The sequence below is a fragment of the Salmo salar genome, chromosome 02, assembly GCF_965601325.2.
Source record: "Salmo salar chromosome 02, fSalSal1, whole genome shotgun sequence".
Lineage (NCBI taxonomy): Eukaryota > Metazoa > Chordata > Actinopteri > Salmoniformes > Salmonidae > Salmo > Salmo salar.
The window spans coordinates 19,942,307-19,960,244 of record NC_138292.1 but is presented as its reverse complement, the minus strand read 5'-3'; the positions used below and the strand labels follow the sequence as shown (position 1 = coordinate 19,960,244).

The following is a 17,938-nucleotide window of genomic DNA, read 5'->3' as shown; positions in this document are numbered from 1 at the left end:
CTATTTCTCGCTTTTTCTCTTTTGGGGTCAAGTTTATTCAGATTCAAGAACCGAGAATGGTGCTTGTTGCTGTCGACATTTTCTGAAAACTTAGTCCCTGCAACCAAAACAGTTTATCTGCAAACGAGTTAGCTAGCTAGTGACTTCCACTCCAGAGCCATGGCGCAGCAAGGGTCGTTTGAGTGGGTGGGATTTCGAGCAAAGACACACCTTTCCCAGAAGGCCAGTAAAGGTGGCTTGGGCTCAACCCCCTTGTTTTTGTTGAAAGTGGGAAAACAACACAACACGTGGGGGCAGCATGAGGTTGCCCGCGACCTTTGGATTCCATTTTTAATTTGTGCCAGTTTGCTACAGCAGGAAACTAATCCTACATCAACATGAATGTGATTATTATGTAGATTATAATTAATTTACATTTTTGTAGGGATTGATACATTTTTCGTAAGGGAATATTAAGTCTGAAATTTCAAAATGGAAATTACAAACTTCAGAAGCCTTTTTAAACCTCAAATACACAATACGTTTTACATTTCCTGCATTGCAGGACAGTTCTCCTGCAACAGGGTGATCAAATGACGATCCTACATCTGTAATTGAATGGGGAAGATTTGCACAATGTCATTACATCTAATTAGTTGGTGCCAATTTTTCCTATTCATTTGGCCTGCAGATTTCTCCCAATGCGTGTTACGTCCAGTTTACACAACAGATGTTATAGATTAGAATATGGATTTCACTTCAGACGATTGTTAAGGTATGAACATTTCCTCTAGACTGATTGGGATGGTTCTTGTTATTTAACTGCGGTGAGAGAAATGGATAAATAAACATTCATTCAGTTAGTGATTTTAACCCTTTCCATTCTTCCTGTGTCTGGCTAGGATGAGATAGAGAAGGATTAGACAGACATTGTGTCATAAAGAGACCAGGAAGTAGCCTACACATGGGGGCTAACTGGTCACATCTTTCATTCACTGGCAATTCAAATAACCACAAAGGATGATGTAACCACTCCTTCCTCCCATCCCCCTGAGGCAGCATGCTACCAGCGGTGTGCTGTGTGTGTGTGTGTGTGTGTGTATCTTTGCATTTGTGTGTGTAAATGTCAGTATATTAGCCGTCTTCTCTGCTCTCTCCCCAGTATGGTGTCCAGTCTGAGCGAGTGGTTCTGGAATGAGCGGCTGTGGTTCCCTGAGGGGCTGGGTTGGGCTGACCTGGAGGACAAAGATGGCCGTGTCTACGCCAAGGCCAGCGACCTCTGGGTGGTGCTACCCATCGCCCTAGCCTTCCTTGTAATACGACAGATCTTCGAGAGGTACGTCTGTCCGTCTGTCTGTCTGTCTGTTTGGCTGTCACCCCTCGTAAGATTAATCCTCTGACTCTTTCCCCCATCTGTCTACATGTGTTTATACCTCTTCTCTTTCACCCATCTGTCTACATGTTTATACCTCTTCTTTCCCCCCCCACCTGTCTACATGTGTTTATACAGCAGGGGAAAAAAGTATTTGATCCCCTGCTGATTTTGTACGTTTGCCCACTTACAAAGAAATGATTAGTCTATAATTTTAATAGTAGGTTTATTTGAACAGTGAGAGACAGAATAACAACAAAAATATCCAGAAAAACGCATGTCAAAAATGTTATAAAATGATTTGCATTTTAATGAGGGTGTAACGGCTGTCGTCGGGAATAGAGGACCAAAATAACAAAATGAAGAACGCACGAACAACAAAACAGTCTTGTCATGCTCACACAAGCAAAACAAGAAACAATCTCCCACAACACCAAACCAAACAATTACCCATATATAGGACTGTCAATCAGAGGCAACGAGAAAGCACCTGCCTCCAATTGAGAGTCCAATCCCCCATCAACCTAAACATAGAAATACAACAAACCAGAAAGAACATAGAAATACAAAACATAGAACATAGACCAAAACCCGGAAATAATAAATCAAACACCCTACTACATACACCACCACCCCGAAACAAATAAACAAAATTACCCTCTGCCACGTCCTGACCAAACTACAATAGCAGATACTCCCTAAACTGGTCAGGACGTGACAGAGGGAAAGAAGTATTTGACCCCTCTGCAAAACATGACTTAGTACTTGGTGGCAAAACCCTTGTTGGCAATCACAGAGGTCAGACGTTTCTTGTAGTTGGCCACCAGGTTTGCACACATCTCAGGAGGGATTTTGTCCCACTCCTCTTTGCAGATCTTCTCCAAGTCATTAAGGTTTCGAGGCTGACATTTGGCAACTCGAACCTTCAGCTCCCTCCACAGATTTTCTATGGGATTAAGGTCTGGAGACTGGCTAGGCCACTCCAGGACCTTAATGTGCTTCTTCTTGAGCCACTCCTTTGTTGCCTTGGCCGTGTGTTTTGGGTCATTGTCATGCTGGAATACCCATCCACGACCCATTTTCAATGCCCTGGCTGAGGGAAGGAGGTTCTCACCCAAGATTTGACGGTACATGGCCCCGTCCATCGTCCCTTTGATGCGGTGAAGTTGTCCTGTCCCCTTAGCAGAAAAACACCCCCAAAGCATAATGTTTCCACCTCCATGTTTGACGGTGGAGATGGTGTTCTTGGGGTCCTAGGCAGCATTCCTCCTCCTCCAAACACGGCGAGTTGAGTTGATGCCAAAGAGCTCCATTTTGGTCTCATCTGACCACAACACTTTCACCAGTTGTCCTCTGAATCATTCAGATGTTCATTGGCAAACTTCAGACGGGCATGTATATGTATTCTTGAGCAGGGGGACCTTGCGGGTGCTGCAGGATTTCAGTCCTTCACGGCGTAGTGTGTTACCAATTGTTTTCTTGGTGACTATGGTCCCAGCTGCCTTGAGATCATTGACAAGATCCTCCCGTGTAGTTCTGGACTGATTCCTCACCGTTCTCATGATCATTGCAACTCCACGAGGTGAGATCTTGCATGGAGCCCCAGGCCGAGGGATATTGACAGTTCTTTTGTGTTTATTCCATTTGCGAATAATCGCACCAAATGTTGTCACCTTCTCACCAAGCTGCTTGGTGATGGTCTTGTAGCCCATTCCAGCCTTGTGTAGGTCTACAATCTTGTCCCTGACATCCTTGGAGAGCTCTTTGGTCTTGGCCATGGTGGAGAGTTTGGAATCTGATTGATTGATTGCTTCTGTGGACAGGTGTCTTTTATACAGGTAACAAACTGAGATTAGGAGCTCTCCCTTTAAGAGTGTGCTCCTAATCTCAGCTCGTTACCTGTATAAAAGACACCTGGGATACAGAAATCTTTCTGATTGAGAGGGGGTCAAATACTTATTTCCCTCATTAAAATGCAAATCAATTTATAACATTTCTGACATGCGTTTTTCTTGATATTTTTGTTGTTATTCTGTCTCTCACTGTTCAAATAAACCTACCATTAAAATTATAGACTGATCCTTCCTTTGTCAGTGGGCAAACGTACAAAATCAGCAGGGGATCAAATACTTTTTTCCCCCACTGTACCTCTTCTCTTTCACCCATCTGTCTACATGTGTTTATACCTCTTCTCTTCCCCCCATCTCTCTACATGTGTTTATACCTCTTCTCTTCCCCCCCATCTGTCTACATGTTTATACGTCTTCTCTTTCCCCCCATCTTTCTACATGTGTTTATACTACAGGTCGACCGATTAATCGTAATGGCCGATTAATTAGGGCCGATATCAAGTTTTCATAACAATCGGCATTTTTGGACACCAATTTGCCGATTTTTGTTTTATTTTTTATTTTTTACACACCTTTATTTAACTAGGCAAGTCAGTTAAGAACACATTCTTATTTTCAATGACGGCCTAGGAACGGTGGGTTAACTGCCTTGTTCAGGGGCAGAACGACAGATTTTTACCTTGTCAGCTCGGGGATTCAATCTTGCAACCTTACGGTTAACTAGTCCAACGCTCTAACCACCTGCTTTACATTGCACTCCATGTGGAGCCTGCCTGTTACGCGAATGCAGTAAGAAGCCAAGGTAAGTTTCTAGCTAGCATTATACTTATCTTATAAAAAACAATCAATCAATCAATCATAATCACTAGTTAACTACACATGGTTGATGATATTACTAGTTTATCTAGCCTGTCCTGCGTTGCATATAATCGATGCGGTGCGCATTCGCGAAAAAGGACTGTCATTGCTCCAACGTGTACCTAACCATAAACATCAATGTCTTTCTTAAAATCAATACACAAGTATTGTCACGTCCTGACCATAGAAAGATGTTATTTTCTATGGTAGAGTAGGTCAGGGCGTGACAGGGGGGTTTCTAGTTTAGTTTTTCCATGTTGTCATGTTCTAGTTTTGAATTTCTATGTTGGGTTTTGTTTGGGATGATCTCCAATTAGAGGCAGCTGGTCCTCGTTGTCTCTAATTGGAGATCATACTTAAATAGGGGTTTTTCTACCTGGGTTTATGGGAGATTATTTCTGAGTTAGTGTATGTTTCTACTCTGCATCACGGTTTGTTGTTTTTGTTCGTTCAGTTTATTTGTGTATGTATTGCAAAGTTTCACCGTGAAAATAAAATGTGGAACGACACACACGCTGCACTTTGGTCCGCTCCTCCTTACGACAACCGTGACAAGTATATATTTTTAAACCTGCATATTTAGCTAAAAAAAATCCAGGTTAGCAGGAAATATTAACCAGGTGAAATTGTGTCACTTCTCTTGCCTTCATTGCACGCAGAGTCAGGGTATATACAACAGTTTGGGCCGCCTGGCTCGTTGCGAACTAATTTGCCAGACTTTTACGTAATTATGACATAACATTGAAGGTTGTGCAATGTAACAGGAATATTTAGACTTAGGGATGCCAGCCGTTAGATAAAATACGGAACGGTTCTCTTTCCCCCATACGGAACGGTTCCGTATTTCACTGAAAGAAAAAATGTTTTGTTTTCGAGATGATAGTTTCCGGGTTCGACCATATTAATGACCTAAGGCTCGTGTTTCTGTGTGTTATTATGTTATAATTAAGTCTATGATTTGATAGAGCAGTCTGACTGAGCGGTGGTAAGCACCAGCAGGCTCGTAAGCATTCATTCAAACAGCACTTTCGTGCATTTTGCCAGCTGCTTCAAGCATTGCGCTGTTTATGACTTCAAGCCTATCAACTCCCAAGATTAGGCTGGTGTAACCGATGTGAAATGGCTAGCTAGTTAGTGGGGTGCGCGCTAATAGCATTTCAAACGTCACTCGCTCTGAGACTTGGAGTAGTTGTTCCCCTTGCTCTGCATGGGTAACGCTGCTTCGAGGGTGGCTGTTGTCGATGTGTTCCTGGTTCGAGCCCAGGTAGGAGCGAGGAGAGGGACGGAAGCTATACTGTTACACTGGCAATACTAAAGTGCCTATAAGAACATCCAACAGTCAAAGGTATATGAAATACAAATCGTATAGAGAGAAATAGTCCAATAATTCCTATAATAACTACAACCTAAAACTTCTTACCTGGGAATATTGAAGACTCATGTTAAAAGGAACCACCAGCTTTCATATGTTCTCATGTTCTGAGCAAGGCACTTAAACATTAGCTTTTTTACATGGCACATATTGCACTTTTACTTTCTTCTCCAACACTTCGTTTTTGCATTATTTAAACCAAATTGAACATGTTTCATTATTTATTTGAGGCTAAAGTGATTTTATTGATGTATTATATTAAGTTAAAATAAGTGTTCATTCAGTATTGTTGTAATTGTCATTATTACAAATATATGTTTTTAAATCGGCCGATTAATTGGTATCGGTATCGGCGCTGAAAAAAATCATAATCGGCCGATCTCTAGTTTATACCTCTTCTCTTTCCTACATCTGTCTACATGTTTATACCTCTTCTCTTTCCCCCTTCTGTCTAGATGTTTATACCTCTTCTCTTTCCCCCATCTGTCTACATGTGTTTTTACCTCTTCTCTTTCACCCATCTGTCTACATGTGTTTATACCTCTTCTCTTCCCCCCTTCTGTCTACATGTGTTTATACCTCTTCTCTTTCCCCCCCATCTGTCTACATGTGTTTATACCTCTTCTCTTTCCCCCATCTGTCTACATGTGTTTATACCTCTTTCTTTCCCCATCTGTCTACATGTGTTTATACCTCTTCTCTTTCCCCCATCTGTCTACATGTGTTTATACCTCTTCTCTTTCCCCCCATCTGTCTACATGTGTTTATACCTCTTCTCTTTCCCCCCCATCTGTCTACATGTGTTTATACCTCTTCTCTTTCCCCCCCATCTGTCTACATGTTTATACCTCTTCTCTTTCCCCCCATCTGTCTACATGTTTATACCTCTTCTCTTTCCCCAATCTGTCTACATGTGTTTATACCTCTTCTCTTTCCCCCATCTGTCTACATGTTTATACCTCTTCTCTTTCCCCCCATCTGTCTACATGTGTTTATACCTCTTCTCTTCCCCCCATCTGTCTACATGTGTTTATACCTCTTCTCTTTCCCCCCCATCTGTCTACATGTGTTTATACCTCTTCTCTTTCCCCCCATCTGTCTACATGTGTTTATACCTCTTCTCTTTCCCCCCCCATCTGTCTACATGTTTATACCTCTTCTCTTTCCCCCATCTGTCTACGTGTTTATACCTCTTCTCTTTCCCCCCATCTGTCTACATGTGTTTATACCTCTTCTCTTTCCCCCCCATCTGTCTACATGTTTATACCTCTTCTCTTTCCCCCCCCATCTGTCTACATGTGTTTATACCTCTTCTCTTTCCCCCATCTGTCTACATGTGTTTATACCTCTTCTCTTTCCCCCATCTGTCTACATGTGTTTAATCCTCTTCTCTTCCCCCCCATCTGTCTACATGTGTTTATACCTCTTCTCTTTCCCCCCCATCTGTCTACATGTTTATACCTCTTCTCTTTCCCCCATCTGTCTACATGTGTTTATACCTCTTCTCTGTCCCCCATCTGTCTACATGTTTATACCTCTTCTCTTTCCCCCATCTGTCTACATGTGTTTATACCTCTTCTCTTTCCCCCCATCTGTCTACATGTGTTTATACCTCTTCTCTTTCCCCCCCATCTGTCTACATGTGTTTATACCTCTTCTCTTTCCCCCCCCATCTGTCTACATGTGTTTATACCTCTTCTCTTTCCCCCCCCATCTGTCTACATGTGTTTATACCTCTTCTCTGTCCCCCATCTGTCTACATGTGTTTATACCTCTTCTCTTTCACCCATCTGTCTACATGTGTTTATACCTCTTCTCTTCCCCCCCATCTGTCTACATGTTTATACCTCTTCTCTTTCCCCCATCTGTCTACATGTGTTTATACCTCTTCTCTTTCCCCCATCTGTGTACATGTGTTTATACCTCTTCTCTTTCCCCCATCTGTCTACATGTGTTTATACCTCTTCTCTTTCCCCCATCTGTCTACATGTGTTTATACCTCTTCTCTTTTCCCCAGCTGTCTACATGTGTTTATACCTCTTCTCTTTCCCCCATCTGTCTACATGTGTTTATACCTCTTCTCTTTCCCTCCCATCTGTCTACATGTTTATACCTCTTCTCTTCCCCCATCTGTCTACATGTGTTTATACCTCTTCTCTTTCCCCCATCTGTCTACATGTTTATACCTCTTCTCTTCCCCCATCTGTCTACATGTGTTTATACCTCTTCTCTTTCCCCCATCTGTCTACATGTTTATACCTCTTCTCTTCCCCCATCTGTCTACATGTTTATACCTCTTCTCTTTCACCCATCTGTCTACATGTGTTTATACCTCTTCTCTTTCCCCCCATCTGTCTACATGTTTATACCTCTTCTCTTCCCCCCATCTGTCTACATGTGTTTATACCTCTTCTCTTTCCCCCCATCTGTCTACATGTGTTCATACCTCTTCTCTTTCCCCCCCATCTGTCTACATGTTTATACCTCTTCTCTTTCCCCCCCATCTGTCTACATGTGTTTAATCCTCTTCTCTTCCCCCCCATCTGTCTACATGTGTTTATACCTATTCTCTTTCCCCCACATCTGTCTACATGTTTATACCTCTTCTCTTTCCCCCATCTGTCTACATGTGTTTATACCTCTTCTCTGTCCCCCATCTGTCTACATGTTTATACCTCTTCTCTTTTCCCCATCTGTCTACATGTGTTTATACCTCTTCTCTGTCCCCCATCTGTCTACATGTGTTTATACCTCTTCTCTTTCCCCCATCTATCTACATGTTTATAACTCTTCTCTTTCCCCATCTGTCTACATGTGTTTATACCTCTTCTCTTTCCCTCCCATCTGTCTACATGTTTATACCTCTTCTCTTTCCCCCATCTGTCTACATGTGTTTATACCTCTTCTCTTTCCCCCATCTGTCTACATGTGTTTATACCTCTTCTCTTTCCCCCATCTGTCTACATGTGTTTATACCTCTTCTCTTTCCCCCATCTATCTACATGTTTATAACTCTTCTCTTTCCCCCATCTGTCTACATGTGTTTATACCTCTTCTCTTTCCCCCATCTGTCTACATGTGTTTATACCTCTTCTCTTTTCCCCATCTGTCTACATGTGTTTATACCTCTTCTCTGTCCCCCCATCTGTCTACATGTGTATACCTCTTCTCTTCCCCCATCTGTCTACATGTGTTTATACCTCTTCTCTGTCCCCCATCTGTCTACATGTTTATACCTCTTCTCTTTTCCCCATCTGTCTACATGTGTTTATACCTCTTCTCTTCCCCCATCTGTCTACATGTGTTTATACCTCTTCTCTGTCCCCCATCTGTCTACATGTTTTTATACCTCTTCTCTTTCACCCATCTGTCTACATGTGTTTATACCTCTTCTCTCTCCCCCCATCTGTCTACATGTTTATACCTCTTCTCTTTCCCCCCCATCTGTCTACATGTGTTTATACCTCTTCTCTTTCCCCCATCTGTCTACATGTGTTTATACCTCTTCTCTTTCCCCCCCATCTGTCTACATGTGTTTATACCTCTTCTCTGTCCCCCATCTGTCTACATGTTTATACCTCTTCTCTTTTCCCCATCTGTCTACATGTGTTTATACCTCTTCTCTGTCCCCCATCTGTCTACATGTGTTTATACCTCTTCTCTGTCCCCCATCTGTCTACATGTGTTTATACCTCTTCTCTTTCACCCATCTGTCTACATGTGTTTATACCTCTTCTCTTCCCCCCCCATCTGTCTACATGTTTATACCTCTTCTCTTTCCCCAATCTGTCTACATGTGTTTATACCTCTTCTCTTTCCCCCATCTGTCTACATGTGTTTATACCTCTTCTCTTTCCCCCATCTGTCTACATGTGTTTATACCTCTTCTCTTTCCCCCATCTGTCTACATGTGTTTATACCTCTTCTCTTTCCCCCATCTGTCTACATGTGTTTATACCTCTTCTCTTTCCCCCATCTGTCTACATGTGTTTATACCTCTTCTCTTTCCCCCATCTGTCTACATGTGTTTATACCTCTTCTCTTTCCCCCATCTGTCTACATGTTTATAACTCTTCTCTTTCCCCCATCTGTCTACATGTGTTTATACCTCTTCTCTTTCCCCCATCTGTCTACATGTGTTTATACCTCTTCTCTTTCCCCCATCTGTCTACATGTGTTTATACCTCTTCTCTTTCCCCCATCTGTCTACATGTGTTTATACCTCTTCTCTTCCCCCCCATCTGTCTACATGTTTATACCTCTTCTCTTTCCCCCATCTGTCTACATGTTTATACCTCTTCTCTTTCCCCCCATCTGTCTACATGTGTTTATACCTCTTCTCTGTCCCCCATCTGTCTACATGTTTATACCTCTTCTCTTCCCCCCATCTGTCTACATGTGTTTATACCTCTTCTCTTTCCCCCATCTGTCTACATGTTTATACCTCTTCTCTTTCCCCCATCTGTCTACATGTGTTTATACCTCTTCTCTTTCCCCCCATCTGTCTACATGTTTATACCTCTTCTCTTTCCCCCATCTGTCTACATGTTTTATACCTCTTCTCTTTCCCCCATCTGTCTACATGTGTTTATACCTCTTCTCTTTCCCCCCATCTGTCTACATGTTTATACCTCTTCTCTTTCCCCCCATCTGTCTACATGTGTTTATACCTCTTCTCTGTCCCCCATCTGTCTACATGTTTATACCTCTTCTCTTTTCCCCATCTGTCTACATGTGTTATACCTCTTCTCTTTCCCCCATCTGTCTACATGTGTTTATACCTCTTCTCTTTCCCCCCATCTGTCTACATGTTTATACCTCTTCTCTTTCCCCCATCTGTCTACATGTGTTTATACCTCTTCTCTTTCACCCATCTGTCTACATGTGTTTATACCTCTTCTCTTTCCCCCTCATCTGTCTACATGTTTATACCTCTTCTCTTTCCCCCCATCTGTCTACATGTGTTTATACCTCTTCTCTGTCCCCCATCTGTCTACATGTTTATACCTCTTCTCTTTTCCCCATCTGTCTACATGTGTTTATACCTCTTCTCTTTCCCCCATCTGTCTACATGTGTTTATACCTCTTCTCTTTCCCCCATCTATCTACATGTTTATAACTCTTCTCTTTCCCCCATCTGTCTACATGTGTTTATACCTCTTCTCTTTCCCCCCATCTGTCTACATGTGTTTATACCTCTTCTCTTTCCCCCATCTATCTACATGTTTATAACTCTTCTCTTTCCCCCATCTGTCTACATGTGTTTATACCTCTTCTCTTTCCCCCATCTGTCTACATGTGTTTATACCTCTTCCCTTTCCCCCATCTGTCTACATGTGTTTATACCTCTTCTCTTTCCCCCATCTGTCTACATGTGTTTATACCTCTTCTCTTTCCCCCCCATCTGTCTACATGTTTATACCTCTTCTCTTTCCCCCCATCTGTCTACATGTTTATACCTCTTCTCTTTCCCCCATCTGTCTACATGTGTTTATACCTCTTCTCTGTCCCCCCATCTGTCTACATGTTTATACCTCTTCTCTTTCCCCCCCATCTGTCTACATGTGTTTATACCTCTTCTCTTTCCCCCATCTGTCTACATGTTTATACCTCTTCTCTTTCCCCCATCTGTCTACATGTGTTTATACCTCTTCTCTTTCCCCCCATCTGTCTACATGTGTTATACCTCTTCTCTTTCCCCCATCTGTCTACATGTGTTTATACCTCTTCTCTTCCACCCATCTGTCTACATGTGTTTATACCTCTTCTCTTTCCCCCTCATCTGTCTACATGTGTTATACCTCTTCTCTTTCCCCCCCATCTGTCTACATGTGTTTATACCTCTTCTCTGTCCCCCATCTGTCTACATGTGTTATACCTCTTCTCTTTCCCCCATCTGTCTACATGTGTTTATACCTCTTCTCTGTCCCCCATCTGTCTACATGTGTTTATACCTCTTCTCTTTCACCCATCTGTCTACATGTGTTTATACCTCTTCTCTTCCCCCCATCTGTCTACATGTGTTATACCTCTTCTCTGTCCCCCCATCTGTCTACATGTGTTTATACCTCTTCTCCTTCACCCCATCTGTCTACATCGTTTATACCTCTTCTCTTTCACCCCCATCTGTCTACATGTGTTTATACCTCTTCTCTTCCCCCCATCTGTCTACATGTGTTTATACCTCTTCTCTGTCCCCCCATCTGTCTACATGTGTTTATACCTCTTCTCTTTCACCCATCTGTCTACATGTGTTTATACCTCTTCTCTTCCCCCCATCTGTCTACATGTGTTTATACCTCTTCTCTTCCCCCCATCTGTCTACATGTGTTTATACCTCTTCTCTTCCCCCATCTGTCTACATCTGTTTATACCTCTTCTCTTCCCCCCCCCATCTGTCTACATGTGTTTATACCTCTTCTCTTCCCCCCATCTGTCTACATGTGTTTATACCTCTTCTCTTCCCCCCATCTGTCTACATGTGTTTATACCTCTTCTCTTCCCCCATCTGTCTACATGTGTTTATACCTCTTCTCTTTCCCCCATCTGTCTACATGTGTTTATACCTCTTCTCTTTCCCCCATCTGTCTACATGTGTTTATACCTCTTCTCTTTCACCCATCTGTCTACATGTTTATACCTCTTCTCTTTCACCCATATGTCTACATGTTTATATTCCTTTGCCTCTCCCTCTCCCCCTCCCTCCTCCACATGCTCCAACCTTTTTCTCCCTCCCTCCCTCTCTCCCTCTTCCCTCTGTCCATCTTGTCCTCTCCTCCGCTAATCTTTAATTACATTATTTTACCTTCAATCTGTAATTTAATCTCGGTCTGTTTTCACTGAGTCACTCTGATCATATCTCTGCTTCCTCTTCTCCTCTGTGTCCTTTCCTTCCCTCTCTTCTCCCCTTCTCTCATATTTTTAGAACCCACCTGTATGTCGTGTGTTAGCTTAGCCATAGCAATCAATCAAGACGTAACCTTTCTCTGTCACTCTCCACTCTCTCTATCACTTTCTCTCCCTCCCTTCATACCTCTCCATCCTCCCTCATAATAATATCAAACCCACATGCTCCAATCAACTGAACAATTGCGCCCAGCAATACCATGCCCTCTCTCTCTCTCTCTCTCTCTCTCCTCCCATCTTATCCCTCTCTCCCCCTCTCTGTGTGTGCAGGTTAGTGGCCACCCCACTGGCTGCTGTCATGGGGGTGAAGGAGAAAGTTCGGCTCACAGTGTCACACAACCCCATACTAGAGTCATTCTACTGTACCACAACCAAGAACCCCTCACAGGTAACACGACTAAAAAAGACTACACCAATGCACGCAAGCACAGAGACACATGCACACAGATACGCACGCACACACATGAACACATTAGCACTACACAATTGCTACAGATCTTAATTTGTTCAGTCTTTTGTTGCAAAAAAAATTCTGCACAGCAGGGAATGTAAACTTGTAGTGTATTTTCGTTTTTAAAAGGCTTCTAAAGTTTGTCATTTCAGACTTGATTTGCCCTAACGAAAAATGTATCAACCCCTAATTATAATCCATATAATGATTCACATATCCTGTTGCTGCAGAATTATTTTCCTGCTGTAGCAAACTGACTCAAATTAAGATCCTACATCTGTATACAGCACCACACAAGCTGACTCAAGTTAAGATCCTACATCTGTGTACACCACCACACAAACTGACTCAAGTTAAGATCCTACATCTGTGTACAGCACCACACAAACTGACTCAAGTTAAGATCCTACATCTGTATACAGCACCACACAAACTGACTCAAATTAAGATCCTACATCTGTATACAGTACCACACAAATCATTTTGCTAAACTGTATCCCTTTCTACCCTTCTCTCTCTCTCCCTCCTCCCTTTCTCTCTCCCCCTATCCCCCGCTCTCCCTCCCTCCTACAGAGTTCTATAGACAGTCTGTGTAAGCAGACAGGTTGTTCAGAGAGACAGGTGCAGAGATGGTTCAGGAGACGCAGGAACCAGGACCGACCCAGTCTACTGAAGAAGTTCAAAGAGGCCAGGTACACACACACACACACACACACACACACACACACACACACACACACATGCACAAATACCCATATGCATACACACGCACACACACACGCATGAACACAGGCACAAAACAAGATAACAACACAACAGCTTCACAAACAGCTGCTCAATGCAAATCTCTCACCAACACACCCACATGCACAGACACACACACGTGCTGACATTGGCCTGTGAGCACGTCTGAGTGTTAAAGCATGAGTCTATTTACAGTATATCTGACACTCATTATATTTCCAGCCTGGTTTTATCAAGGCTCCTCCTACCCCCCGGGCCACACACACACACACACACACACCACACACACACACACACACACACACACACACACACCCCCCCACGACATGCGCCGCCTGCCCCTCGCATTCCTCACCAGTCCCAGGAGACAGTTTGGCCCTATCAGCAGAATCAATTTATATCCCAACAGTGTGTGTCATTGTTATTGGACTGAGATAGTGGCTGTGTTACACTAATACTGAGATCACTACATGAGACAGTGGCTGTGTTACACTAATACTGAGATTAATATCACAATCACTAGTGTAGATAACAACCTGTAGTTAATATCACAATCACTAGTGTAGATACAACCTGTAGTTAATATCACAATCACTAGTGTAGATACAACCTGTAGTTAATATCACAATCACTAGTGTAGATAACAACCTGTAGTTAATATCACAATCACTAGTGTAGATAACAACCTGTAGTTAATATCACAATCACTAGTGTAGATAACAACCTGTAGTTAATATCACAATCACTAGTGTAGATACAACCTGTAGTTAATATCACAATCACTAGTGTAGATACAACCTGTAGTTAATATCACAATCACTAGTGTAGATAACAACCTGTAGTTAATATCACAATCACTAGTGTAGATAACAACCTGTAGTTAATATCACAATCACTAGTGTAGATAACAACCTGTAGTTAATATCACAATCACTAGAGGCACCATCATATCATTATGTCATTATCGTCAAATTCACACAGATGATTCTCATGAGATTATGGATGTGATTTGTATTGAGACGGTATTCTCTGTTCAGTCTGTGTGTGTGCGTGCGTGCATGCGTGAGTTGTTCATTGTTAATGGTGTGAGTCACTGTGTGTGTATTGCGACATCCCTGTCCTGAATCAGTCTAGTGTTTCTCTTCACACAGCCTCACTGTCCCTCTCTCTCTCCCTTTGTCTAGTGTCTCTCTGTTTCTCACACTGTGGTATCCTACTCTCTCTCAGCCTTCTCTCTCTCCTTCCACTTAATCTCTCTCTCCCTTATTCCCCTGCTGAGTGTATTATTTCTCTCTATGTCTTCCTTTCTTTCACCTCCTCCTATATCTGTAGTCAGCAGGTTGTTGTGTTGTACAGTACTGGAGGTCTCTATCTGTAGTCAGCAGGTTGTTGTGTTGTACAGTACTGGAGGTCTCTATCTGTAGTCAGCAGGGTGTTGTGTTGTACAGTACTGGAGGTCTCTATCTGTAGTCAGCAGGGTGTTGTGTTGTACAGTACTGGACGTCTCTATCTGTAGTCAGCAGGTTGTTGTGTTGTACAGTACTGGAGGTCTCTATCTGTAGTCAGCAGGGTGTTGTGTTGTACAGTACTGGAGGTCTCTATCTGTAGTCAGCAGGTTGTTGTGTTGTACAGTACTGGACGTCTCTATCTGTAGTCAGCAGGTTGTTGTGTTGTACAGTACTGGACGTCTCTATCTGTAGTCAGCAGGTTGTTGTACAGTACTGGAGGTCTCTATCTGTAGTCAGCAGGTTGTTGTGTTGTACAGTACTGGAGGTCTCTATCTGTAGTCAGCAGGGTGTTGTACAGTACTGGAGGTCTCTATCTGTAGTCAGCAGGGTGTTGTGTTGTACAGTACTGGACGTCTCTATCTGTAGTCAGCAGGGTGTTGTGTTGTACAGTACTGGAGGTCTCTATCTGTAGTCAGCAGGGTGTTGTGTTGTACAGTACTGGAGGTCTCTATCTGTAGTCAGCAGGGTGTTGTACAGTACTGGAGGTCTCTATCTGTAGTCAGCAGGTTGTTGTGTTGTACAGTACTGGAGGTCTCTATCTGTAGTCAGCATGGTGTTGTACAGTACTGGAGGTCTCTATCTGTAGTCAGCAGGGTGTTGTGTTGTACAGTACTGGAGGTCTCTATCTGTAGTCAGCAGGGTGTTGTGTTGTACAGTACTGGAGGTCTCTATCTGTAGTCAGCAGGGTGTTGTGTTGTACAGTACTGGAGGTCTCTATCTGTAGTCAGCAGGTTGTTGTGTTGTACAGTACTGGAGGTCTCTATCTGTAGTCAGCAGGTTGTTGTGTTGTACAGTACTGGAGGTCTCTATCTGTAGTCAGCAGGTTGTTGTGTTGTACAGTACTGGAGGTCTCTATCTGTAGTCAGCAGGTTGTTGTGTTGTACAGTACTGGAGGTCTCTATCTGTAGTCAGCAGGTTGTTGTGTTGTACAGTACTGGAGGTCTCTATCTGTAGTCAGCAGGTTGTTGTGTTGTACAGTACTGGAGGTCTCTATCTGTAGTCAGCAGGTTGTTGTGTTGTACAGTACTGGAGGTCTCTATCTGTAGTCAGCATGGTGTTGTACAGTACTGGAGGTCTCTATCTGTAGTCAGCAGGTTGTTGTGTTGTACAGTACTGGAGGTCTCTATCTGTAGTCAGCAGGTGTGTGTTGTACAGTACTGGAGGTCTCTATCTGTAGTCAGCAGGTTGTTGTGTTGTACAGTACTGGAGGTCTCTATCTGTAGTCAGCAGGTTGTTGTGTTGTACAGTACTGGAGGTCTCTATCTGTAGTCAGCAGGGTGTTGTGTTGTACAGTACTGGAGGTCTCTATCTGTAGTCAGCAGGTTGTTGTGTTGTACAGTACTGGAGGTCTCTATCTGTAGTCAGCAGGTTGTTGTGTTGTACAGTACTGGAGGTCTCTATCTGTAGTCAGCAGGTTGTTGTGTTGTACAGTACTGGAGGTCTCTATCTGTAGTCAGCAGGGTGTTGTGTTGTACAGTACTGGAGGTCTCTATCTGTAGTCAGCAGGTGTTGTGTTGTACAGTACTGGAGGTCTCTATCTGTAGTCAGCAGGGTGTTGTGTTGTACAGTACTGGAGGTCTCTATCTGTAGTCAGCAGGTTGTTGTGTTGTACAGTACTGGAGGTCTCTATCTGTAGTCAGCAGGGTGTTGTACAGTACTGGAGGTCTCTATCTGTAGTCAGCAGGTTGTTGTGTTGTACAGTACTGGAGGTCTCTATCTGTAGTCAGCAGGGTGTTGTGTTGTACAGTACTGGAGGTCTCTATCTGTAGTCAGCAGGGTGTTGTGTTGTACAGTACTGGAGGTCTCTATCTGTAGTCAGCAGGTTGTTGTACAGTACTGGAGGTCTCTATCTGTAGTCAGCAGGTTGTTGTGTTGTACAGTACTGGAGGTCTCTATCTGTAGTCAGCAGGTTGTTGTGTTGTACAGTACTGGAGGTCTCTATCTGTAGTCAGCAGGGTGTTGTACAGTACTGGAGGTCTCTATCTGTAGTCAGCAGGTTGTTGTGTTGTACAGTACTGGAGGTCTCTATCTGTAGTCAGCAGGTTGTTGTGTTGTACAGTACTGGAGGTCTCTATCTGTAGTCAGCAGGGTGTTGTGTTGTACAGTACTGGAGGTCTCTATCTGTAGTCAGCAGGTTGTGTGTACAGTACTGGAGGTCTCTATCTGTAGTCAGCAGGTTGTTGTGTTGTACAGTACTGGAGGTCTCTATCTGTAGTCAGCAGGTTGTTGTGTTGTACAGTACTGGAGGTCTCTATCTGTAGTCAGCAGGTTGTTGTGTTGTACAGTACTGGAGGTCTCTATCTGTAGTCAGCAGGTTGTTGTGTTGTACAGTACTGGAGGTCTCTATCTGTAGTCAGCAGGTTGTTGTACAGTACTGGAGGTCTCTATCTGTAGTCAGCAGGGTGTTGTGTTGTACAGTACTGGAGGTCTCTATCTGTAGTCAGCAGGGTGTTGTGTTGTACAGTACTGGAGGTTTCTATCTGTAGTCAGCAGGGTGTTGTGTTGTACAGTACTGGAGGTCTCTATCTGTAGTCAGCAGGTTGTTGTGTTGTACAGTACTGGAGGTCTCTATCTGTAGTCAGCAGGTTGTTGTGTTGTACAGTACTGGAGGTCTCTATCTGTAGTCAGCAGGTTGTTGTGTTGTACAGTACTGGAGGTCTCTATCTGTAGTCAGCATGGTGTTGTACAGTACTGGAGGTCTCTATCTGTAGTCAGCAGGGTGTTGTGTTGTACAGTACTGGAGGTCTCTATCTGTAGTCAGCAGGTTGTTGTGTTGTACAGTACTGGAGGTCTCTATCTGTAGTCAGCAGGTTGTTGTGTTGTACAGTACTGGAGGTCTCTATCTGTAGTCAGCATGGTGTTGTACAGTACTGGAGGTCTCTATCTGTAGTCAGCAGG

General features: G+C 43.3%; 1 protein-coding gene across 1 annotated transcript in view; it reads left to right on the top strand.

Annotated features, from left to right (window-relative positions):
• LOC106605813 (ceramide synthase 2) overlaps window positions 1–17,938 on the top strand; it is a 128,795-nt gene that overhangs the window by 29,700 nt on the left and 81,157 nt on the right. Inside the window, exons 2-4 of the mRNA XM_082960583.1 lie at window positions 1,142–1,315; window positions 12,608–12,725; window positions 13,362–13,480. Coding sequence (XP_082816709.1) covers window positions 1,143–1,315; window positions 12,608–12,725; window positions 13,362–13,480 — 410 coding nt within the window. The 5' untranslated portion in view covers window position 1,142. The remainder of the gene's footprint in view (window positions 1–1,141; window positions 1,316–12,607; window positions 12,726–13,361; window positions 13,481–17,938) is intronic.